At 37.7% G+C, this 26,853-nt stretch overlaps 1 protein-coding gene across 3 annotated transcripts in view; it reads left to right on the forward strand.

Moving 5' to 3' along the window:
* LOC100116027 (MATH and LRR domain-containing protein PFE0570w) overlaps positions 1 to 26,853 on the forward strand; it is a 370,048-nt gene that overhangs the window by 96,395 nt on the left and 246,800 nt on the right. For all 3 annotated transcript variants that reach the window (XM_031928145.2, XM_031928147.2, XM_031928146.2), the window contains exon 2: positions 1,532 to 1,791. In XM_031928145.2, coding sequence (XP_031784005.1) covers positions 1,532 to 1,791 — 260 coding nt within the window. The remainder of the gene's footprint in view (positions 1 to 1,531; positions 1,792 to 26,853) is intronic.

The raw sequence follows: 26,853 nt of genomic DNA on the forward strand, positions 1-26,853 counted from the left end.
TGCTCCCTTCAACTTTTGTCAAGGTCATCTTTCGACATCAGTAAAATAAAACCAGACAAACAGCTGTTTAGCAGATTTTTTGTTATTTGACCTTGAATTGACCTTCTCGAGGTCACCAAAGCAAACTTAAAATATGCTTTGCGACGTAATTTTTTCCGCTCTATCTGATTCCAAGGTCTAAAATAGAGGTTCCTATTTAAAAAAATCAATATTACCCTCAAATGACCTTGAAAATCGAGTTCAAGGTCATAGGTGTTTGTGTCATTCGATGGCCCCCTTTACCCTCTTCAACTTTTGTTAAGGTCATTTTTCGTTAAAATTAGTTTTTCCATGGTTTTCTGTCGTGGTCGGATTAAAATGAAACACCCTGTATATATATATACATACATATATATATATATATATATATATATATATATATATATATATATATATATATGTGTGTGTGTGTGTATGTGTGTGTGTGTGTGTGTGTGTGTGTGTGCACATTATTATATATAGTTTTATTGCTAATATCCAAAATTGGTATTAGTAAATAAATGATATACACATATATACCATTAGATATATTTTGATCCTGATATTTGTTAATACATTTATTAAATAAATAAGATAAATATCACAAGGCGAGCATCTCTTTGGCAACAAAGAAATTTACAAATTTCACTTTTTACTTCTGTTTCAATAATAATTAATTATTCCACTATACATCAAATCAAGACAATTTTTATATTATATAGTGTCACGTGTGTACACACGTCACGGGTTTCTAATTACTATAAGAAGACCAGTAGAAGTTTACAATGCGTTGGCGGCCGTAGCTCGATGACAGAACGTCTGCCTTGCACGCCAGAGAATCTCGGTTCAAGCCCGGGGTCCCTCACTTTTTCTTTGCACTCTTCACTCGTAACAATAGTACTGATCAAAGAAAAAAATCCTCCAAATTTTAGCTTGATTACTTTAAATAATTCTGGTGGTGAATTCGGATTCAGCGGTAAAAAATACACAAGATATAGTGTTTGAGGCATTTAAAAAATATATATTTTGACTTTGCGGCATCAAAAACCGCATTTTTCCGAAAAATGAGCATCTTTGGACTCCATTTTGAGGTTAGGATATCAGTATAACGCTTTCTCTATAGTTTTTCTATATTCTATAATCAGTGAACATGACACTCAAAACATTTCACTTCGATCGGTTGTTTGTATCGGAAGTTCTACGATTTAAAACAAAAAGATCGTGTTTGACCACTGTGCGGCATCAGACGGTCCGCAGTGACACGATCGTGGAGCGCTAGTCTTCTGCATTTACGAATGCAGCAGAGCATAAATAGTCTATAAACGCAATACAGTATGTAATTATGTAAGTATTTTTTACCGTGCACTTGAGCTATAAATTCAGTTAATAAAAATTGACTATCAGATCCCTTGAATAATTTGTTAATATTGCTAATATTATTACATAAATTATTTGATTTTGCGATTCAAAGATAAAAAGAAAATTCGACAGTTATTTTCTGTATTTTTTATAGTTGTTGAAGAAACAGCTGCAACAATGAAAGAAGTATTAGCAAGTCTACCTGGATTTACACTTAGGTCAAGCAGGCGACGTTCCACTAAAAAATTATCGATAGCTGCACAATTAGAGGCTGGCTTAGTGGATTTGGAATCACCCGCAAGTATTTTAGCTAACACAAGTCTGCGAGCACTTTTAAATAGGCATACATTCCAAGGTTTACCCCCATTATATCAAAGAAAGTTAGCACAACTTTTGCCTGCTGTAGATAGACAGGTAAGTTTTACTGAAGGTATCAGTGAGTTTTACTTTAAAAATTGATTTAATATCAAAATTGTTTTTACTTCCTATACAATTTTATAAAGTTTTTGTACTTTTTTCTTTGATAGATAAAATTATTTTTGAACAAAAGCACGATTGTTGCGTTTTTCGTCCCTATTAAGCGGGCGTAAATTGACTTTTTTTCAGATCGGTGGGCAAAAAAATTTGTGAAACCTTATGACGTGATGTATTGGGGATTGAGAGTTTGTGGTTAATTTTATCACGGCGATTTTCCATACCTCAGTTTTTTACAAAGTGACACCCCTGTATGAGTCTGTCCTGTGTCAGCGATAAGTCTATCTACCTCTCTTTCGGTTAAACTGGCGCATGACGCACCTCGTGTAGAAAGGCACCAGCAGATATAGCTTAGTGTAGGACCGAGGGCTAAGCCCGATTATTGCGCATAGTTCACCGGCCTATCTCGATGATCGTCTATACGTACAACACACGCACACACGATCGCACGTAGTGTACATTGTTGGGATGTACTATTTCAGGGCAGATCAAGCCCGAAAGTTCTTTCAGCATAAATACTACTAGAGTCATTATTTATGCATGCTATTTCATCCTGCTTCCAACTTGCATTTTAGCCGGTCCGTCGAGAAGGAGATGCTGAGCAACCGAAGCGAGTACACGGCCGTCATCCGGCGATCTTTTTGTTAACGTAGTAGCTTTGAGACAAGTGTTGTACAAGTCTATAAAGTCTGCCGAGTAGGACTAGATGGCAAGTTTCAATGCGATATTGGGTATGCCATTGAGGTCTGGAGCCTTGTTATTTCCGGCCCTCTGACAGGCTGAGAACAGCTCCTCTTTCGTAACTAAAAGTATATTCTCTACATTTTTTCTCTCCTATTGCACATAGAGAGTCCGGTCGGCTTGGAAAAAGTATTGTTGCCACCCTATGTAATACCTCTGGGCACTTTGGTGGAGGCAAGTAACTTCCTTTGATCTTCTTCATAACGATTTTATAAGGTCGGCCCCTAGGTCCCTCATTGACCTCACCTTGCAGCTTCTTGAGGCATCTTTGTTTACTTTCTTTTATGCACCTGTGTAGGTTGCGTTTAGCTTTCTTCTTTTTTTCTTCGTAGCTCTCGACCACATCCTCTACTCTACCGGTTATGTAGAATTTCTTTCTTGCCCGTTATTCCAACCTTCTTGCTTGATTGCAAGCGCTACGCGCTTATTCGATTTTATCATTCAACCAATATACTGGTGGCCATCTTTGGCTGAACACTTTATTTGGCATTACCGCGTCGCAGGCTTTGGTGCGCTGGCCCGTTATTTGTGTAGCCTTGTTGTTTGCTGATCCCGTCAATTAAATATTTTCAAACACCGTAAAAAATAACTCCTTGTTATATTCTTTTACTTTCCATTTAATTCATGTATTACTGGCTTTTACTGTAGTCTCTCACTGTAGGGGGAGCTCACCAATATACACACTTAAAATATATGCGTTTGTCTATCAGTGTGCGCTACGGCTTTACGTTCGGTAGGCGACGCTCTCCAATACACTTAAGAAGCTTCGATACCAAAATGAAAATGGTTAGAATGTTTTGAAAACAATTAAAATCTGTTAATAAACATGCGATACACTTTTTGGTAAAATATTAGATCGATTGTCAGTATAGTTTTTGTCATAATTGACTTCAAAGTTAGGCTCTTATACACTGACTCTTATGGGATAACCTTAAAAATTATCAAAACACTTAGAGTGCGATTGCTCAAAAATGGTAAGAGGAAAATAAAAAACTTTGTAAATCATTGGAAAATGATTTATAAACATGTGCACAAAATTGTAAAACGATTGACAACACTAATTCTGTGTACTGAACGAAAACGTAAACAAAACCGCCAGTTTGTTGTCTGTAAGCGGGGCTGCGCGGTGCGTGGGGCCGCGCGCGGGGAGAGAGGGGAGTCTCCCTCTCTTCACCGCAAGCCGTGTGCTATCAAACCTCCTTAAACTATATGTGTCCATCTATCAGCGTACGCTACCAAGCGTTACGGATTTCACTGTTTACTCTAGCGTGCGCGCGTCATCATCTGTTGCTTAATGGAGTGTTTTTGGAGCAAAACAAAAATTCAAGTTGAATATTATTTAAAATACTAAACGATTGTCTTTTGATTTTAAAAATGAGTAGAGTGAAACTAATTTACAATGGTGCACTGCAAGTGGCCAAGCAAGTAAAATTTCACGATGACCAAATTGCAGTTCCAAGTAATATGCCTTCACAGTGTGCTCAACGCTTACTGAACAAGACACGGACAACTCATTTAAGCCAAAGGTTTGTAAATAATAATAATAATAGTATTAATTAAAGACTCTAATGCTCGTTGTTTTTTTTAAACTATAGGAATAGAGTAATCTCTACTAGCAGTTTTCTTAAATTTCTTTATTGCGCCGACGTTTCGAAAGCGTATATCTTTCTTCTTCATGGCATCTAAAATTATAGAAATGTACACTAATCACACAGTCTTAAGTCTCAGATCGAAGAAGTCAAATCGTTGCTCGTAGCAAAACATCCATGCAAGCAACAATAAACATCTTTTTGCGACACTCTCTCGTAAGTCTAGAACTTAAAGGTTTATAAAAGTTATAACTAAACCTTCAATTTAGTGTTTAATGTTTGACGATTTAAAAATTTAGTTCTACCCTGAACAACTGTGCTTGTAATCGTTACGTGACAACGAAGTTTTTTCATGTGTTTTATCGCTATGACATGTTGGTTTTTACGAGTTCAAATCCGTTTATTTTGAAACTTGAGACTGTGTGATTAGTGTACATTTCTATAATTTTTAGATCTTCTCTGGGCTTTAACCACGATCTCTTTCGTAAATTATTGTCTTACGTAATCCATTTGTTTATCGCCCGTAATTATTTATTTCAAAAATTGCTCGATTTCGTTTCGTTTCAGAGGGAATTCATAAATGGAAACTCGGTTTATTACATTTTTTGACGTTATAATTCATGTAGAACCCAGGTATCGAGCTTTTTTTGTATACAGTCTTATGTAAATGGTTCAAAACGAAGATATTAAATATTTTTTAAAAATCACCTTTTTTATTATAAAAATTGAACGGAACGGTCAGTCTGGAAATCCTTGTGGGAAAAAGTAGACAATTTTATGCTCTTTTAGATACAATATTGTTGAATATATTTTATAGATCATATTATCAAAAAAAGCAAAAATATTTTTTCAAAAATTGATTGATATAATTTGGTCATAAAATGGTCAGAATCAGAAAACATATATGCATGCCAAATTTTATTACGATCGATCGTGTGGTTTCAGAATTACGACGGTATACCTACACATACACACACACAGACACACACACACCTACAAACACCTCCAATTGTGTTACTACGAAGTTTCAGCGAAACTGAAAATTTTACTTTTACTAGACTTGGCGCTGTAGTAGACTATAATTTCATTAACTTATTAAATGGAATATAAATACTTGATTGATATATTTAATATTTGTTTTCTATCACGGAAATATATCAAACTTTATAATATACGATTCATTTCGCGCTCATATAAATTTCAAAATTGCCGCGGTTTCGTCGTCAACTTCCTTTTAAAATTTTAAGGTTATGTCTCGAGAATAGAATAATCTCGAGAGTAGAATGTCTCTAGAATATTATAAATACACATTATAATTTGATATGTATTATAGTATTATATTACATTTTTAATATTAGAATCAATTTTAGAAATCAAAAACAAATCAAAAAATTCTAACGATACTTTTGACGCTAGCGCACTACATGAGCCAATCATATTGACGCATTCTTGGTTTCACTTCATCCGGTCATGACTTTGTTATATAGGGACAAAGCTTCCTCTTAAGAGGAAGCAAAATTTTACAAGTATAAGGCATAAATTGCTCAAGAGGCAATGATTAGGCGCGTTAGTTACGCTGGCGCTTAAGTTGCATTGCTGCTAATGAATATCCATAGGCTGCGCATAGCCTTATAAAGGCTACAGATAGAGCGGGGATCCTGCCGCCGAAAAAACGCTCCATTCATACTTGTACACGTACTTTCACACCTATATACATTTTAGATTCACACAATCTTATATGAATTCGCGCGCCGCGCTCCTTCTCCACACATATAGATATACGCGCGTGTCGTGCGCTCTCCCCGCTTCATCGCTGTTTCTGCTGTCAGCTTAGCTGTGGCCTGGAGCGTTGATGTGAAGAGTGGGGGAGCGCAGCATTCTCGAGTATTATCTAGAATTTTGTTCAAATGATTTTAGTTTTTTTTTGTAATTTACAGTTCGTACGGCAGAGTTTTTACGGGATGTTACGACACACACATACACACAAACACACACACACACATATGTATACACACAGGCGGCACTCTTTCTCATTTTCAAGTATCGTATATCTCTCACTCTCTATCTTTCGCACGCATCATACCTCTTTCCCTCTTTTAAACGCCGCTCTTCTCGTTGGCATTATGCGTTTTCTTGCTCGCTCTCTCTTTTATTTGCTGAATTTACCGCAAAATTACACAACTAGTCTTGTTAATTAGTTTATTTAGTTTAGTCTAGTCTAGATTACTTATGTGACAGTGCACATGCACTCACACCACGCAGCATGTGCCATACAGAGACGCTGTGGTATAAGTGGGCCTGTTGGGGGAATGGAGATGGTGCTGGGAGTTGTGCACGCGAGATTGTGCTCGGGGTAGGTGTACGCCGCTGTCCAGAGAGCGGTGTCATCGGGCAAAGAGATAGTGCGCGTGTCCGTCGCGGCACACACCAGCTCAATGGCGTGTGCTTGCTCTCTGTGGAACGGAGCGGATGAGATAGGCCTAATTCCAGGTAGGCTGAGCGGATGGGTGAAGCAGGCAGGCAGGCAAGAGAGGGCTGCTGATGCTCCTCGTTGTGGCTTCCTCGTTGCTTAGAGAGCGGACACTGCTCAGACCTCTCTAAGTCGACTCTTGGAGCGAGTCTGGACGAGGGAGGGCCGCTCAACCCAGTGAAGGCTACACCACTCAGTTATGACGAGGGGGGGGGGGAGAGACTCCGAAGGATCTTCGAAAAGAGTGCTTCGTGAGCACAGCAGAAGGTGTCCCGTGTGAAATGGAGAACACTCGGCGTGGAGCGAAGAGCGCTCGGTCTAGAGCGGAGAGCGCTCGGTGCAGAGCGAAGAGAGAGAGAGAGAGAGAGAGAGAGAGAGAGAGAGAGAGAGAGAGAGAGAGAGAGAGAGAGAGAGAGAGAGTGATTCGTCGCTCTCCTCGTAGACGATGATGTTGGATCCGGAGTCTGCTGGAGGTGGTGATGGCGTGTTTGCTGTTCCGGAGAGTGACGTTGGGCTGATCGTTGGGTCGTCCTGGCGGTTGATTCCTGTAGAGAAGTCGTCTCGGTAATGACGTCGGCTGGCCGACGTTCTTCAGCAGCTCGTCCTTGTCGACTGCTAGGTGAGTAACGAGAGCGCTCAGGAGCCCTGCTCAAAGGCGCTGAGAAGTGCTTGTCGTGAAGGGGGGGGGGGGGTGAGAAATGATCACACAAGGTAATTATGTCTCAAATAAAAATTAGATTTATGATTTATTGCGTCACGAGTAGGTTGTACAAGTAGCCTTGGCTCCGTGCTCCCACTCAGACGCAGTCTGATGCGGGGTGGGGGATGCCTCGGCCTGGATCCGGCCTGCCTATATGCTCTCGAAAGCCCACTCCACTTTGGGGAGTTCGCGCTAGTGGCGTAGCCAGAGGCTTGTGCGAGACAGAGGGTGGGTTACAACAGCTGTAAGGAAGAGAGAGACGGACGACACGAAGGACTCCGAAATGAGCAGAAACAGACAAGATAGTTCGAAGTCGAGAGATTAGAAAGGCTCTCTCCGATTCTAGCTGCGCTAGCGAGCGCATGTGGCTGAAGCCACCGACTAATCTACAAGCCGATGGACACGTTTTGTTCAACGGCGTGTTTCCACGGTCATCGAGATCAACTAGGGCGATGCCAGCTCGATCATCAAGGTGCAGCGGCTGGGCGAAGCCAGCCCAGACACCCAGACACAGCAGCAGGGCTACTGCGACCAGTGCGTCCGTAAAACGGAGGGCGAGAAGAGAGCGTCGGCCATTAACCCAACCAGGCACCGACGGACATCACGACGACCGGAGTATCATCTCTAGCGCCAGCGCATCTACAATACAACACCTTAAAGTCCACCGTGCGTGTTAGCATCGAGCCAACTAAGTGCCCTCTCTCTCTTTCTCACAAACATTACGGCAAGTAGCCCGATAATCAGCTAGATTAGGGTCGCAGGAACAATTGTCTCGTAGAAGCGACGGGCATAGAGCAGAATCAGCCCGAGGGCTAGAGTGAATAATACACACCGGTGTTCACACCACACTTAAAATAATAATTCAATATTTAAGAGAAAAAAGCGATATCTTGTCTTGAATGTATGGTCAAAAATGGTTAAATTGTGTAAAAATGTTACTATTACCGAAATATATTTTAATTTTACAACAATAAGAAAAATATTTTTATCTTTTTTATAAAACTACAAATATAAAGTGAAATAAACAAATATCATGTGATAATTAATTCTTCCAAGAAACATTAATTTTTATGTTTCACATCTGCCAGGCGTCCCGTGACGGCTCTTTTTTTTTATGTGTGTATGTGGGTGTACGCGTGTGTGCGTGTGTGCTTTAGTATTATATCAGGAGCGAAAACGCGCCAATGTCTTAGATATAAATTATTATTTAGTATTTTTTGTAGCTTTTGTGAATTATAATTTCATGTCCCTGTAATTATAAATAACTATTACAAAATATATTTTTTCATAAAAAATCAAATCAACTTTGGTTAGAGCAGGCAATTTTGATTGAATAAAGCGCTATGACAGATTATATAAATGCTGTATTTCTGCTGGTTGGCGTAATCGAGCTGAATGGACCTCTTTGTGTACGTTTTTGAATATCCACTGGGCCCGGAAAGTTGTATTTTTCTAAAATAATTCGAATGAGAGTGGTTAGAACAGGTAACCTCCATCGGGGCGATCGATATAAAGAATTTTGTGAATAATAAATATTGCAGCTTCGCTAATCGCGAGTGCTTAGAACACGAAGCTTAGATCAGGATAAGAAAAGTTGTGAAGGATTTTCCAAGCTTTAAAATTTCGCGCATGTGTGTAATTGGGCTGGATTGACCTCTTCGTACATACGTGATTTATAAGATCCACCTAGTCTAGAACGTTGTGTTTTATTGCAAGGTATAGTATGCGACTAGTTAAAACAGGAAGTCTTGATCAGGAGAAAAAATATAAAGAATTTTCTGACGACATTTTGCCGGGCCACGAGATTGGGCTGGATGGACCCCTATGTGCACGATCCGTTAGACCCGTCGGACCTAAAAAGTTGTATTTTTCCATGCCATCAAGTGAGAGTCGTTAGAACAAGGATTTCTGATTGCGAGAAAAGTTATGTATAAAAATTTTTAATAAATATGGTTTTGCTGGTTCGCATAATCAGGCTGTTTTCCAACCACTTTTCCTGGTTTTCGGGCAACTTACTCTACCCAGAAACTTGCGTCTTTTCATAATAAATCGACAGAGTGGTTAGAACAGGAAGCCTCGATTACGACGAACTAGAACAAAAATGAGTTCGAATCATGGGTTGTTAGAAAATGTCCATGCAGATGACTCCGTGTGTGTGTGTATGTTTTGCTGTTTTTCTCTCGGAGAAAAAGGTATTAGGGAAAGTCATAGAAAGACCATAGCATGACCTTGTTTATGGGGTCGTCGAAACGGCCTCATCATCCCCAATGTCAGCTGTGTGTCAGATTCACACCCACTAAACCCATCCCTCTTACGGCCAGGTAAAAAAACAGTCACCCGTAAAAAGAAACGCCCTCTTTGCCTTTATCGACCTTCGGTAAAGGTGCCTAGTAGCTCCATCTTCTATGCCCCTGAACCCCGCGGTACCACAGTCAAGCAATGCTTCGCAGGGGGGGGGGGGGCGAAAGGCTTTCGCCCGCTTCTGGTTGATGTGGTCGTCATCACTATAGTCATCCTTCATTTTCTGCGTCGCACACACACGTACACGCTTAGCCTCTTCGTCTTCTTCTATCTGCTTCTTCCGTTCTGACTTTCTTAAGAATGTCTACTGCATAATTGCTGACTGCGCACCATCTATCCTCTGAAGTCAGCATGGCCGTCATAATCTACTCAGAAGTTACTCTGGTCTGAAGATAACTCTCAAGTTCTTCTCGCTCTTGATGATATCGTGATCACTCGCCAAAGACGTGCTCGACATCTTCTGTTGCATCCGAACCTATTGGGCAGTTCAAACGATCATCTAGTTTGAACCGATGCAGGTACGCCCGGAAACATCCGTGCCCGGTCAAAAACTGCGTGAGGCAGTAGTTAACTTTCCCAAGTCTTCTTCCAATCCAGTCTTTTATCCTTGGTATAAGGCGATGAGTCCACCGACCCTTGCCACTAGCGTCTTATCTTGTTTGTCATTCAGCCATCGTCTCCTTTCTTGCGGCATCCCAGAGCTCTTTCTGGCTTTTGTCATTCGATCTTCTCTTAGCTTCGAATACGTCCTTTCTTTCAAACGCTAAAAGGTCAAAGGGTGGCATGCCTGCTATAATGCAGACAGCCTCACCCGATACCGTACGGTAAGCGGACACCACTCTTACAAGGAAAGGTACCCAACCCGAACTCACCGATTTTGATGATTTCCATATATGTTGTAGAATATAAAAAAATAAGAGACACGTATTTTTTTTTATCGGCTAATTTTCACTTTTAAGGGGTAAAAACCTCCCCTAAAGTTAACCCCCAAAAAGCGTTTTTTTTAAATATCTCGGCTTAAAATTAATATTTTTCAATGAAACAAATTGGAGGTTATTTCTTACAAAAAGAGCAAGTATTTCATGGTGATTTGAAGAGTAAGGGTAGCATCCCCTATTTTTTAGGGGTTGAAAACATATATTTTTTGGCATAATTTTATAATAAAAATGTTTACACCGACTAAAAAAAATTGGAAAAAATGTTTAAACATCCTTAATAACAAAATTTAGTTGACGTCTTTCGGTGTTTTCATAAATATTATCCCTAAGGGGGTAAACCACCCCTAACACAAAATAACTGTAAATATGTAATTCAATACATAATATTTCGTAGAAAGTTTGTATATAGAGGTTTTCGAGGTCGCTGATTACAAATCTGTTATCAGATTTTGAAAATTCAAAATGGCGGAACCAATATGGCGGACGGAAATATCGAAAAAAAATTTTATATAATAAAAAAGTTTTAAACGACTAAAAAAATTGGAAAAAATTTGTAAACATCTATAATAAACAAATTAAGTTTTTCGATTTTTTCATAGATACTACCCTTTAGGGGGTAAACCACCCCTAACACAAAATAACTATAAGTATACTTCAATCCATAATATTTTGTAGAAGGTTTGTATATAAGGGTTTTCGAGATCGCTCTTTGCAAATCTGATATCAGATTTTGAAAATTCAAAATGGCGGAACCAATGTGGTGGACGAAAATGTCGAAAAAAAATTTTAACTTTCATAAAAACTTGTTATAAATGTGTGATCTTTGTAGCCTGTACATGTGAACTAAAGAGCCTTAAACCCTAAACCCCTAAAGAACAAATAGGCTAAAGGGTTGTGCTTTTTAACCAAACCACCTCAAATTCCTAAATTTGTAAACAAGAAAATTCTGTGTGTGAAGCAGTTTTATAATTTCCGTAGAAATTGTTATCAGAATGTTATTGAAATTCCTTTATTGTAAATTCAACTTATAATGTATTTTTGTTTATAATATTAGAGTATAATAATAATCTACAATCTTTTATCTTTTGCCATAGTGCATTTTTTGTATTGAGCATAAAATATATTATTTTACGATGTTTTTACAATAATGGTAGTCCTCATAAAAGTGTTTAAAGCACAATGCTTTTTTGCACCAACCACATCGTACAATTGCAATGTTTGTGCACCCTTCTATTTCACAATGTGTTGCACAAGACTTTCCAAAACTGAAATCTATAGGATTATCAAATTTATCTGGTTTTTCATTGACGTAACCGCTTTTATACCAGGAATATTTAAACAAATCTATATATCTCGGTGAAGACAGTTGGTTGTGAACCAATGATTGAAGTTTAATTATATTATTTCTCACATAAATGTAATTTATGTAAATTCATATCATGATCCATTAACATTACATTATCAGAAAATGTTCGGACAAAGTTTTTCCAAATACGGAATCCATAGACATCAAGTGGTTGTATTTTTCCTGTGGTTCCAGTTGAAATTTTTTTTATGTTAATAATTTTATTTTGTGGCATTGTTTCTTCTATAACTTTGTCACAATGACCACTCCAAGAATCAAGTAATAGTATTGAGTGATGGCCTACATAGGGATAAAATATTTTCACAGTGACCACTCCAAGAATCAAGTAATAGTATTGAGTGATGGCCTACATAGGGATAAAATATTTTTTCCAACCAGATTTTGAAGTGATCTGCAATTAAACGACTTACTAATTAACTGATCAACGATATTACAATGTAAAAATTGTTATTAGTTCCCTTACTTGTTGTTAATTTTCCAGATTTGGATGCTTCCACGTACACGTTTTCTGGTCTAAATATGTTTTGTTCTACAATAGGGCCAAACTTGCCACTTGGTTCCTTTAAAACAAGAAATAGCGGTGACAACAGTTGTCCAGTAGCTGATATTAGTGGCTGTATAGTATAACTATGCGTTGTTGCTGAAATTGACTGTACCAGACATTGCACTTGCTTTTCTCCTTCTACTGCTAATGTTCTTCCAGAATGCATTTCTAGCTGAAATCTGCTCTGATCTGTATTATACAAATTTTCGAGTCCAATCCTTGGTATACACGATTTAACGTCATCGATAAATGCTTCAGCTTTAGCCGTAAGTTCTGCACTACTTTCTAGTGTTTTTCTTGTTATGAACTTATTTATTTTCCTAGAAACTATTCGGTGTGCTTGCTTAAATTTGAGTAACCAATGTTTAGAAGCTTTGAATCTAATATCATCAAAACCAATTTCTTTTTTAGCTTGTAAGGCCCATCGAATTATATCTTCATCATGGATAATTGAACCACTGTCGAGAGCTGCTTGAAAATTATCCAGGGTATACTGACAAATTTGTGCTACTTTTTCTCTATACGTGCCACCTTTATTAATTGAATGAGCCCAACGACGTAGCTGACTAATAGATGATACTTTTTTGAATCTGTTTTGCACTGTTTTGAGACTTAAATTTTGCTTCGTTTTGCTACTTCTCCAAAATTCTACAGCTCTTTTTTTGTATTCAAAATCTAGTTCTTCATTATCTGCTGTACATTGATTTGTTGGTGCTATATCCGGATCAGGAAAATGATGTTGCACTTCATCTTCAATTATTTCCGCATTATTGTCTTTATACTCTTCTTGAAAATCCAAAGAGTCATCAGTAATCATTTCTACATCGTTGAAATCATGTGTTGCATCTATTAAAATTTCTTTTATTTTTTCGGCCAACTCTGTTTCGTGATAATTCGTGACACTATCTGGTATGTTTAACGCTTGAAAGTATGCTAATAATAAGTTTAGAACGTTTAACGGATTAATTTTCATTTTTCAATCTAAAATGAAAACAAGCGGTAAAATTTATACAAGCTGTGTTTTTGCATGTAAGGCACGACTGCTACATTTCTACCAGAATAAAACGAGTGAATGTAAATTGAATCAAATCATTAATTTATGCATTGGAGAAGAATTCTCGTTCCACTTTGTGATGTTCGGAAAACTCTATTTTTGGTTTTATTCAACTTTTATTCACTTTGAAATTGAATAATGTAAATCTATATAAAATCACTAAAGAAAATTTTCTACAACTGTATGATACCACTGACAAACAAAAAGACGTACTATTCGTACTTTCCGGCATCGAACTAGAATACCCACAAAACTCACTCACTGCCTAAAAAATAACACAGGCAGCTGAGGTAAACACTCGATGAAAACAATCTAAAAAATGAACATACTGATTCGCACATATTGTCAACAACTTTTATGAGTGAAAGACATTTATCTGTGGAATTATCATTGAATGTACGATAACATTCATTAAACTAATGAATGCATATAAAATTCCCTTTCAATAACAACGTGTTCTTTAATTGCAAATGAAGTTCGAGTATTAATATTCTTTTATGTATTTTTACCAATAACAAAAATTATCATAGTAATATAATAATAATTATAATAAGAAGAAGAATAAGCATAATTGCAATAGCAATAATAACAGTAATACTGATAATAGCAATGATAATGAAAAATAATAATAATAATTAGAATAATATTTATTATTAAATTTAGATTTTTTGATAAATTCATTAAATCGTAGCAAATAGTATTATTATGGAATTCCAGACTGTAAATATTTTACTATAGATACAATAATCATTACTTCGAGAATTCATCTAAAAAACTCGGCTTACGAAATAATTGTAACAATGAAAAACTCCCAAGTTTGACAACATTAAATTTTATTACAAAACGCAAAATAGTTTGATAAACTAATTTTATTAACCTATGTTTTTTCATTTGCAAAAAAGTGTGGACTTTTTGAATTTATAAAATTATATAATTATGCAATTTATGAAATACTTTATAATTTATGAAATTACTTTTGAAATTATGCTAATTTATAAAAGCAGAAAAATAAATAATCTTTGATTGAAACATAAAACGAGACGTTATTTGTTACATACAAAATGATAGAATAAAATATCGGTAATATGTCTATACTCGTGTCTACGGTAAAGCATAGGCCTTCGGCTTGTCTGGAGGTTAGGGGTTTGGAGTCGTTTGGTTAAAAAGCACAACCATTTAGCCTATTTGTTCTTTAGAGGTTTAGGGTTTAAGGTTCTTTAGTTCACATGTACAGGCTACAAAGATCACACATTAGTAAACAAGTTTTTTTGAAAGTTAAAATTTTTTTTCGACATTTTCGTCCACCACATTGGTTCCGCCATTTTGAATTTTCAAAATCTGATATCAGATTTGCAAAGAGCGATCTCGAAAACCCTTATATACAAACCTTCTACAAAATATTATGGATTGAAGTATACTTATAGTTATTTTGTGTTAGGGGTGGTTTACCCCCTAAAGGATAGTATCTATGAAAAAATCGAAAAACTTAATTTGTTTATTATAGATGTTTACAAATTTTTTCCAAATTTTTTAGTCGTTTAAAACTTTTTTATTATATAAAATTTTTTTTCGATATTTCCGTCCGCCATATTGGTTCCGCCATTTTGAATTTTCAAAATCTGATAACAGATTTGTAATCAGCGACCTCGAAAACCTCTATATACAAACTTTCTACGAAATATTATGTATTGAATTACATATTTACAGTTATTTTGTGTTAGGGGTGGTTTACCCCCTTAGGGATAATATTTATGAAAACACCGAAAGACGTCAACTAAATTTTGTTATTAAGGATGTTTAAACATTTTTTCCAATTTTTTTTAGTCGGTGTAAACATTTTTATTATAAAATTATGCCAAAAAATATATGTTTTCAACCCCTAAAAAATAGGGGATGCTACCCTTACTCTTCAAATCACCATGAAATACTTGCTCTTTTTGTAAGAAATAACCTCCAATTTGTTTCATTGAAAAATAATTATTTTAAGCCGAGATATTTAAAAAAAACGCTTTTTGGGGGTTAACTTTAGGGGAGGTTTTTACCCCTTAAAAGTGAAAATTAGCCGATAAAAAAAAATACGTGTCTCTTATTTTTTTATGTTCTACAACATATATGAAAATCATCAAAATCGGTGGGTTCGGGTTGGGTACCTTTCCTTGTTAGTGCACTTTGCCTATACACGGTAATCAACTTTCATGCAAACGATTTCACCCGCATCGCATCTGCCCATATTGGGGCTCCATATAGCATAATCGATGTAGTTGCACTGGCTAAGAGTAAACTTCGCTTCTGAGTTGACCCTCCTACATTTGGCATCAATCGTGATAGAGCAGCGCCAACTTTTGCTGCTTTATCACTGACTACTTCCAGATGCTGTTTAAAACTTAGTCTTGCATCAATGGTGATGCCCAAGTATTTGATGGTTAGTTGAGAAACGATTTCATGTCCATCCACCGTCAGTGTGATTTCCTTCGTCTTCTTCCTACTGGAAATGAGAATAAGTTACATTTTGTGACTGGCTAATTCCAGAGCCGTCTCTGTTAGATATTCGTATATTATACGGGTTGATTCTTCAGCTATGTCTGTCACCTCTTCTTTACGTTTCGCTACTACCACTGCTGCTTCAAAGTCGGTGGGCCAAGAACTGACCCTTGCGGGACGCCTCCTGAAACTTCTTAGTACCGTCCTCAGTGTCATATAATAAGATTCTGTCCTTCAATAGTATATAAGGGAAATCCTGCTTCCGGAGTGCCTCGTGTATTTCACTTTATCTGGCTAAATTGAATGTATTTTTGAAATCCAATATAACTATGGCGCAATACTTCTTTTTTCCTCCCTTCCATCTTTCTCCCTCAATCGCTGTTTGTGCAGTGTCAATCACTAAACTAATTGCGTCCAGGGTTGAACGCTTCTTTCTGAAGCCATATTGGTGTTTCGCTAATCCACCTTTTCCGTCTATAAAATGATTTATTCTGACGCAGATAATGTGTTTCAGGATCTTGCCTAGGGTATCCAGCATGCAGAGCGGTCTGTATGATGAGGACTCCTGGGGTAGTTTCTTTTCTTTTGGCAGAAGCACTAGTCGCTGTTCCTTTCAGTTTGTAGCAAATGTTTTCTCTTCTAAACATGTATTGTACAAGTCTATGAAGACCTCTGGACGAGCGTGAATGGCATGCTTACATGCAATATTTGGAATTCCATCCGGCCCTGAGACCTTGTTGTTTTCTACCCTTCTACAGGCGGCTAACAATTCCTCAATCGTGATCAGTGGAATAGCCTTTTCATTTACACCTCTTTCGATGACACTTGGTTCTTTCAGTTGCCTGAGGAACAGTGTAGTCACTACCCGGTGCATTAGTTCCAGACATTTTGGTGAAGGAACGTAGCTTCCTTTAATCTTCTCCATTAATATTTTATACGGTCGATCCCAAGGGTCTTGTTCGACCTCGTCCTGTAATTTCTTAAGGCACCGTCGTTTGTTTTCGCGGATTTTCTTCTTAAGACTTATTTTAGCGTCCTTTATTTCTTGTTCGCGGGCATCTACTATTTCCTTGACTATACCAGTTTTATAGTATTTCTTCCTCGCCCGTTGTTCTCGTCTTCTGGTCCAGTGGCACACGCTGCGCGCACTCTCAACCTCTTTGTCCCACCAATATACTGGTGGTCGTCTACAATTTGGCACTCTTCTCGGCAAGGCCGCGTCACAGGCTCATGTGGGGTATTACCCATCACCTGTTCCGCCTTGCTGTCCGCCGTCCCCGAGAGTTGCAATTCTTCCAGTACCAGTAGGAACATCTCCTTATCATAATCCTTCGTTTTTCAACCGACTCTGTTGGTCCTTGTACTCACGCTGGGTCTCTGCTCTGATTTTCTTACCTCCATTATTATGGCCGGTGATCACTATTTGTATATTGTTCACTCACGGTCCACTTGTCAGTTAGGCCAATAAGGCAACTACTAACAAAGGTCAGGTCTACAATATATCGTGCGTCTCCTCTTCTAAAGGTGTTAGTGCTACCCTGATTAACTAACACCAAGTCCAGGAGAGCAAATGCTTCTAGCAGTACTCGTCCTCTTTGGTTAGTACTTTGACTGCTCCACTCTACGGCACATGCGTTAAAATCGCCTGCGATAATTACTGGCTTTCTTCCCGCAATATCCTGTACGAGTCGATCTAACTGTCGCTCGAATTGTTCGATCGGTACGTTAGGCGAAGCATAGCAGCTGTATACGTGTATTCCTGCTATCTTTGCACAAACAAATCCTTCCTCGCTGGTCAACATTTTTTCCTGGAATGCCACGTTCCTACATGCCCAGATCGCTGCTCTGCCAGTGTCGTCTATTTCCCACGATATCTCGTCCAGAATTCTGTATGGTTTACATATAATGGCTACGTCGACCTCCGTCTCATGAACGTACTGGTTAAGTAAATCCTGTGCTGTCTCGCAGTGATTTAAGTTCAACTGCACTGTATTCATTATCTTCGTTTCTTCAACTTCTCTACTGCCGCTCGGTATACTGGGCATGTGTAGCTACCAGCAGCATGGTCACTTTTCTCTGTTGCTCTTCTTTCTTGGCAGAGAACGCACCTCGGTTTGTTCTTACAATCTCTTGCATTATGTCCTTCGACTCCACACTTGTAACAGTGGTTACTTCGATCCTGTGTTACTGTGCAGTTTTTGCCAATATATCTAAATCCTAGACATTTATAGCTGCGAAGTGGACGTGCATTCCGCTTTATCTCTCGTATTCTGCATACTACCCAGCCTATCCTGATTTCCTGCTTTGCGATCATCTGCTGAGTCATTTTTGCTGGCATTTAAATGACCGCTGTCTGCATATTGCCATATGCCTTGCGCACAGACTTTACAGCCGTTTCCTCCACTGCATTTAAGTCGCTATCTTGAAACTCCCTTCGTAGCGCTTCCACGATGTCCTCCTTAGTGGTTAGAACATCAAGATCCTTTACTTTAAAGACCTCTACATCTTGTAGGGTTCTTACGTTGACACTCTCTTCTAGCACTTCTTGCACCGCTTGTCAAAGTTCCGTTGCCTTCCCTTCCGATGTGCGTTAGAGTTCCAAAAGTAAGTCACCAACAGCCGTTTTCGTATCCTATTTACGCTATCCCCTAGCATTTTCAGTTTTGGGCCTGCTTTCATCTTTCGCAAGATATCAGCGTAGGAATTTCCGTCGGTAGCTTTTATGATTAGAGCCTCCGGTCGGGTAGGTCTTGCCCTTGGCAGCTTAGATTTTCTAATGCCTTTCTGATCTACAACACCATTGTTAATCTTATTCTTCTTTTTCCTTTTTCTTCTTTTTCTTTCTTTTTTCCACCCTCTGCCAGGGTGGTAATGTCCCTGTTGGATGGCGGGCACTGAGTAGTGCTGGAATCGTCGCTAGTGGCGCACTCTGGCTATGCTTTGGCGCATTGTCCTCTTCTTTTCTTTTCTTATTGGTCTCGTTCTGTGTAGGAGACCGTTTCTTCCTCTTTCTTGGCGTTTCTACCTCCCGTTTTTCTTCTGAGGTCAGTGGGGTCCGTAAGCTATTTGACATCATCATTCCAAAGCTAGACTTGGTCTTGCTCGACGCTTCTCTTACGCTGATGAGCCGTTTCCAGAAAGACATGAGCTTCCTTATGTCATCCTTAACACTCTTGTGAATATTGCTGGCTGGACCTAATATTACATCCATCTTGTCCAGATGGTTCTGAATCTTGTCCATCAACTCTTGCGGCTGTCTAAATTTTAGACCATACCTCGTCTATTCCCCTGTTTATGACTCCATCACATCCTGATGCGTTACTTGAGGCTAATCTTCCTTTGAGGGTCGAGTGACCCACCTCTATAACTTCCTGTCTTGTCTGAGTTAATTGACTCCCCCCAGCATCCATGGAGCTTGCGTCGGCCACCAGGGCTTTCACCCGATCGGAGCTAACGTCGGAAGTGGGCTATAGAGCTTGACTCGCTTGGGGCAGTGTTATAATTAACTCACTGTTCATTATTGATTTATATTCGGGGTTTCGTCCCCTATCCCGTTTCCTAGGACGGAGCCCTTAAACAAGGTGCTGAAATCTGGGCCAGATGAGCCTTGGTCATTTTAACGAGGTTGCTACTCCTTTCCCTCCTCCTTCCCCACCTCTTGTGTGGTGGGGCCCCGGGCTTGGGACCGGCGTAGCGGAGTTGTGTGTGTGTGTGTGTGTATATATATATATACTAGGAAGGGTTCCCCCCTGCTCGCTCCGCTCACCAACTCCCAAAATTCAAGTTTTAATTTATTAATTACTTTAAAAATAATTAACAAGGATGCTTTATCTTCAATAAATCTGAGTTCGAATCGTGTGTTCTTAGAAAATGTCCGTGCGGATGGCTGTGTGTGTGCGTATACCGTCGTATTTCTGGAACCACGTGGTAAATAGTAATAAAATTTGACATGCATTTATGTTTTTTAATAATTCGGGAAAAAATAATTTTTTTAATTTTGACAATTGTGGCCTTATAAAACTTATCAAACTTCTTTAAATTTACTTTGGAAAAAGGTAGACTTTCTATAAAATTTCTAATAAAATAATTTAAGTCGTCTAGAAAGCATTATGCTGAGGCAGGATTATAACTTTTTAGTGTTCCATATTCAAAAAAACATCTTTTACAAGGTAAAATGTTGGCAACTATAAGTTTTGTACGTATCCTTACTATTCTGTATCTTAATTAGTATTATAATCATGATTTCTCCTCTAAAAAGTTATGCAGCCCTTAAAGAAATTGTCTAATGTTTATAGCTTACAAAAGTTTTCCTGTATTTTTATCAATATACGCTAATGAATGTAGTGAAATCAGTTTTAAAAATGTCAAGTGTTAAAAATTAGCACACTGACAAAAATCATTACTTACTACAAAAAGAATCAATCTCACTATAACTTCAAGGTGAAAATCTGCTTTGTGTTCCATGATTCTATCATAACTCATCTGAATGTGCTAAAACTAATCCAAATTATCTTGTGCAAAAAAATGAGCAAAATCATAAATAAAAAAATCAAGTAAATTCCTCCTAAGTATATAAAAGAACACGTTTAAACACAAAGCGGATCTCATCTTATATAAAAAATAAAATGGTTGTACTTTTCAAAATTATTCTTTTAATGCTTACTTGCCGTCCCGTTGTCTTATAGTCTATCGATGAAACACTGGTATTATAACTTTTGAGGTGTAAATTTGCTAGATAATATTAATTAAAATTACATTTTTTTTTATTATAATCTAAGGAGCTTTACTATCAGCTTTAGCTGATCAATTAATCTAACCTGAATAGACATGGCGCCGCCGTTTTTTCATTCAAAACTATTACTGTTGGATGTACAGAAAACGTTAAATTCTATTATATTTGTAATATCTATCAAGTAGCCTATGTAATAATTAAAAAATCGTATGTATATCTATAGCTATGACTGACAAAGAAAAAAAAAGTGAATTGGAGAGGGGAAAAATTAATTTTTTTTTGCAAAATTAATTTTCAAACTTAATTATTTTACAAACGAGCAATTTTTTCAACAAAACAATATGGTAATTTGAAAGATCTGATAAAAATATTTGAAATTGTACTTATACATAAACATCAACAGGAGATCGAATAAAATATTTACAGAATTCGTAAAACGCAAATAGGTTATTTAACAAATTTAAAGTATAATAGGTCGCGGCGCGCCCCCGGCGGCACAGTGTATAAAACTTATACTTGCCATCGGGGCGTTACTGCGCCCCTTGATGTCTTATAGAACAAGAAATATGTTGACTGTTTTTATATATGGATAATTTAAATTAAATGAAATCTTACGCGTAATTTTGTTGCCGTTTATAAAAAATTTATTTCAAAATATTTATAAAAGCATTAACATACTATATATTATAAGAATATATTACTTATTGGAACTATAAATTGAGTTGAAGGAAGCTACGTACCAATGAATTGGCAGCAGTTTCTTATCTGTATTCCTAATTTCTGACTCTAACTTCGTTTCTGTCTTACTGACTTTATGTCATACTACAGGGATATATCCGTATTCTTTATCTTTATCTTGATACAAACTCTATCTCTATCATCTCTATCTTTATCGTTCCCTATTGCGTTTTATTTTAATTTAAAACCCTTATTAACTACACCGCGCCGTCTGTTACTTTCTCTACCTCTATTTGTATATCTTACTTTACCTCTATCTTCATCTTTTTCTTTAACATTTGATTTCAATTCTTATCTCTATGCGCTAATCTACAAATTTATTTTCTAAGTAACTTTGTTTATCTTAATTTCTTTTTCTATCTACAGCTTATTTAGTTTCTCTTCTACCTTCATCTTTATTCCTATTTCAATTTCTACGACAATGTCTATCACGAACTTTTCACTAACCTTGCAATCAAACTTTTATTTATTATCTGTATTCATTATTATTACTATTATTATGATCATTATTATTATATTTTATTTATTTCTGACATTATCTGCGAGTTTATTATTGTATTTATCTTTATATCAATCCCGTCGACTCATCGTCGACTCATCGCACAGGATTTTCGCGTTGGTCTCTGGAATTTGCACCAGCTTAACTTAAAGGCCATGATCTGTCGACTTTATCTTTTAGAGCTCTGCGTTGCCTTGTTGTGCGTCTGCCAGCTCGCTGTAGTCGATCGGCGTAGTCATTGCATTGATGCGTGATAAGGCATCTACGATGACGTTGTCTTTGCCGGAGATATGTCATATGTCCGTCAAGTATTGGCCGATAAAGTCTAGGTGTCGGGCCTGCCACAGTAATGCTTTCTCTTGTTACATTTAAATGTAGGGGAAGTGGAGGAGAGGTAAAGGGGTGGTGAAGGGGAAGTAGAGGGGAAGGTGGGGGAAAGTGGAGGGGGAGAAGTATATATATATATGGGTGGTTCTCTGTAAAATAGAAAATGAAAATTTTAATTTTTGCCTAAACTGTATATATATATATATATATATATGTCTGTGTGTGTGTGTTCTATATGTTGTACCTGACTCCCAAAAAATGTCATGTCTCCCGATACATATACATGTTGGTATCGGTAGTCATGAAATGTACTAGGTTATAAGTGTCAAATTTAAATGTAAAACCACTTATTAGCCATTATATCATGTTTGTTTTCTACGTAACCTCTAGTTGAAGGTTAGGCCTATTCTAAAACTTTACAGCTACTTGTTTACTATAAAAAGGTCTCTTTTTACTGTGACGAGACACGAGTTGATTTCTGTTTTAGCCGGGATTTAACAACTGATTCCAAATACTATGGTTTGAATTAGAAATATACTTCATCATTGTTAAGAATATAAAATATAGGTTGTGTTAAAAATCAAGGTTGTCAATTCATTCACGGTCGAAGCAGAGTCAAGTAAAAGTTTAACGTTTCAAAAGCGTAAAAAATGGTTAAACAATAAGGGTAGGATGTTAAAAAATACATTATTTAAGATAAAATATTAAACAGCATTTTGCTTTTGTAATATTAAAAAAAAATTTTAATAATTGTATTTGCCAAAGTGCATCACTTCCAGTTTAGATGTTTTTTTTAAGTTGAATTTCTTTAATCTAATATGAATTGTAACGATTGTTCTCACGCTGTCTTCAATTTAAATCACAATGTCTTAACGTAAGAAAATAAGATGTTACAAATTTGATTTAAAAATTATACAGTTTGAAAATTCCTCCTTTTTTTGTTGTCACTTTCTTATTTTGGTTTAGTTTCATTTTCAATAAAGAGTGAATGTAAATAAAATAGTATTTCTTATTATAAACAAAATTTTCAACATGGGCGATTGATGATGAAATTGTTGATATGATAATGATCTTAGGCGAAACCCAAAACAATGCCAGAGCCGCGGTGCGACTCTACGCTGAACGCTTTCCTCTAAGAAGACGTCCTACTCACGACACATTACTCAGATTACTTCGAAGAGCTCGTGATGGACATCTTCGTCGTCAACGCAGACACCACGAATACAACGAAAATGATCCTAATGTTATAGCCGCCTTAGTAGCTGTTCATCTCAATTCACAAATTAGTAGTCGACAAATTGAAAGACAAATCGGTATACCACGAATAACAGCATTGAGAATTCTCAATAATCTTCACTATCACGATTACCACATAAGATTAGTTCATGAGCTGAGGCCACGCCATTTTCTAATGCGTATTAACTTTTGCCACTGGGCTTTAGGAGTTTTACAAAATGATCCAGATTTTTTCAGATTTGTTCTGATGTTTTCTGACGAGGTTATATTTCGCAGTGATGGTCAATTAAATAGGCACAATAGTCACTACTGGTCACCTGTAAATCCCCACTGGTACAGGGCTATTGACCATCAAAACCGATGGAGTTTAATGGTGTGGTGTGGGATCATTAATGGTTGCCTGATTGGGCCATATTTTTTCGGTCAAAATGTTAACCAGAATAGCTATTTGGCATTACTCAGAGATCGACTTTTAGAGGATGTTGACTTTCGGACGTTTCGTAAAATTTCCTGTTCTTTCCGAATCTGCTATCAAAAATAGGAGTTCCTATTAAAAAAAAAATTTGACCTTCAAATGACCCTGGACAACTTTCATCTGAACAATTTTTCTGTTCATGGCTTAATTTAGGAGTTATTAGACTGGTTTGATTAAAATGGCCCACCCTGTATAACGTGCTCGTAAGGTCAGAATAAACTATGTAGATAGTGATAGGGGTGCAGAGGCTGTAAAGGAACTAGAAAATCGTTGCTGGCAAACTGAGCTTCGTCGTCGTTTGAGTAAAATTTCGATTAATCCGAAAGAAACTCAGGTTAACAACAGTGAGATCCTTATAACCAATTTTATAGATAGACAAGATTTTAACTTTTTAGTTTTTTCCTGGTCAGGTGGTGTAATGTTATGAACATTGCTCATGAATTAAGCTCTGCAGCTGATTTAAATGCAATCGCTGCTGCTTGTACGTTTAAGGAAAAGCCAGTGACAATGAAAAATTAAAATCAAAATAAAGACAAAGTTAATAGGACTGAATGACTAGCTAGCGGTAGTGATGTAAGTGCTGTTAGTTTTAAGGAGAAGGGTGTTAAGGGATTAAGGATTTGATTCCTCAATGCCTGCTCCCTAAAGGGACATATTGACAACTTTAGACAATACTTACTAGACAGCCTGACTTATGACGTTCTCGGTGTTGCCGAAACACGTTTAGGCCCATCGATTTTTAGATCGCTAGTTAATGTTAAGGGTTATTCTCTATCGACTTAAGATAGGAACGCGCGTGGAGGGGGTGTAGCCCTGTACATAAGGAATGGCCTTTCTTTTACAGAATTGGCTCACTTTGACACCACGCCTTTTACTAAACCGCTAGAAACAGAGTATATTATGGGCCATATACGGGGTGGAAAATTAAATCCAACTTTTGTATGCGTTATGTATAGATTCCCAGGGGTAGCGTTCTCTCCGTTCTTCTTGAATGATCTTAGAGCATTCAGTGCTGACTACAGCAGTAAAATTTTAATGGAGGACTTCAATGCTAATTTACTTTTCACGCCAAAGGATGCCAGTTTCCTGTATGATTTGGCAGGCGAACTGGCTCTGAAAATTGTTGATCACGGCCCTACGAACTTTAATTGTAGCCTGGTACTGGGATCGATGCAATCTTAACTGACATCAACGATACTATACTGATACATAATAATTGAGCGGCTCCTTATCACAATCAGCACAATTTGATTGAGGTAACATTGGATTTATATATCCTGTTACTACCCTACGAATCCTTTACTCACAGGGCTTTTAATTAAGTTTATGCAGCGGATTCGAACGTTCGCTGTACTTGCCGATTGTGACTAGAAGTTGTTCGATTCATCTTTTACGCAGCTTGAAGTACTGTTACGCAACATTACGGACAATGTTACTGAAGCTATTAACACCTTAGCTCCAGAAAATACGGTTTACCCAAGGAAACGTCAACCTTCTTGGATTAATTCCGACATCGGCTTACTCAAAAGAATGCAGGACACCACGAAAATATGGTATAAAGGGACTACGGACCCTTTCTTTTTGGATGAATTCTTGAGATTGCACAAAGAAGTTAGAAGCTACTGCACATGAGCGCACAAGTTATATACGCGCAAAACTGGCTGACACTATTAATAATAACAGTAATTTTTGGAAGGAATTGCGTAATCTCGGTCTTCTTCCAGCATCGGCTAGTGGCCTCCACGGTTTCTCGTTAGATGGGCTTAATCGTCATTTTGCTAGCGTGTCGTGCTCTTCCTCTGAAAACGTGCAGGATGCCTTGCAGGTTATTGAATCAATGCCAGATGAGGGTTTTACTGTAAGTCCTGTGTCCCTGCGTGATGTTATTCTAGCTATTAGTCATTTTTCTTTACAGGCAAGAGGAGAGGATGGCATACCGCAAAGGCACATCCTAACATTGGTCCTTTTCTTTTGAGAATTTTTAATCTTTCTTTTGCTAATAGTACTTTTCCTGAGGCTTGGAAGAAGGCTTAATTGATTCCTTTAAAGAAGTAATCGATGCCCTCCTCTCCAATAGACTTTTCTCCCATTGCGCTCTTGAGCTTTTTGTCCAAGGTTCTGACAAAATTGGTACATGATCAAATCGTGGAGGCTGTTATCCACAAGGGGATCCTGGATCCGTTACAGACAGGCTTTCAAAAACATCATAGTACCACCACTGCTCTACTTAGGTTGACGGAAGACATAAAAACTGGCTTTGAAAAAAAAATGGTGATCATAGCCTTGCTGTTCGACTTCAGTAAGGCATTTGATATTATTTCGCCGACGCTACTATTACGAAGGCTGGGTAGCATGAGATTTTCTTGCTCGGCGCTTTGTTGAATTCACTCGTATATATGAGAAAGAAAACAACTTTTCCCGGAGCATTTCGAGTTCAGCACCATAACGGAATCCGATGTGTTGGCTGCAGTATCGCACTTCGACACTCAGGCCAGGGGAAGCGACGAAATCCCTCAGGTTGTCATCTCAAAAGCATTGCCAGTTCTCGCTCCGCTACTATTTTTCCGCCATATTTTCAACCTATCTCTAAGCGAAACCTGTTTCCCATCTGCCTGGAAATTGTCGCTTGTGCCTGCCCTCAACAAAGTCAGTTCACCAACAGCCCTGACATACTACCGTCCGATTTCATTTCTCTGCTTTCTCTCCAAGGCCCTGGAGTGGCTGGTGCATAGGCAAGTCTCACAATACCTTGAATCAAGACTCTTACTAGACAACTTTCAAACAGGCTTCCGCACTGGCCACAGCACTCAG

This window comes from Nasonia vitripennis (assembly GCF_009193385.2).
Source record: "Nasonia vitripennis strain AsymCx chromosome 4 unlocalized genomic scaffold, Nvit_psr_1.1 chr4_random0003, whole genome shotgun sequence".
In the NCBI taxonomy this organism is placed as follows: Eukaryota; Metazoa; Arthropoda; class Insecta; order Hymenoptera; family Pteromalidae; genus Nasonia; species Nasonia vitripennis.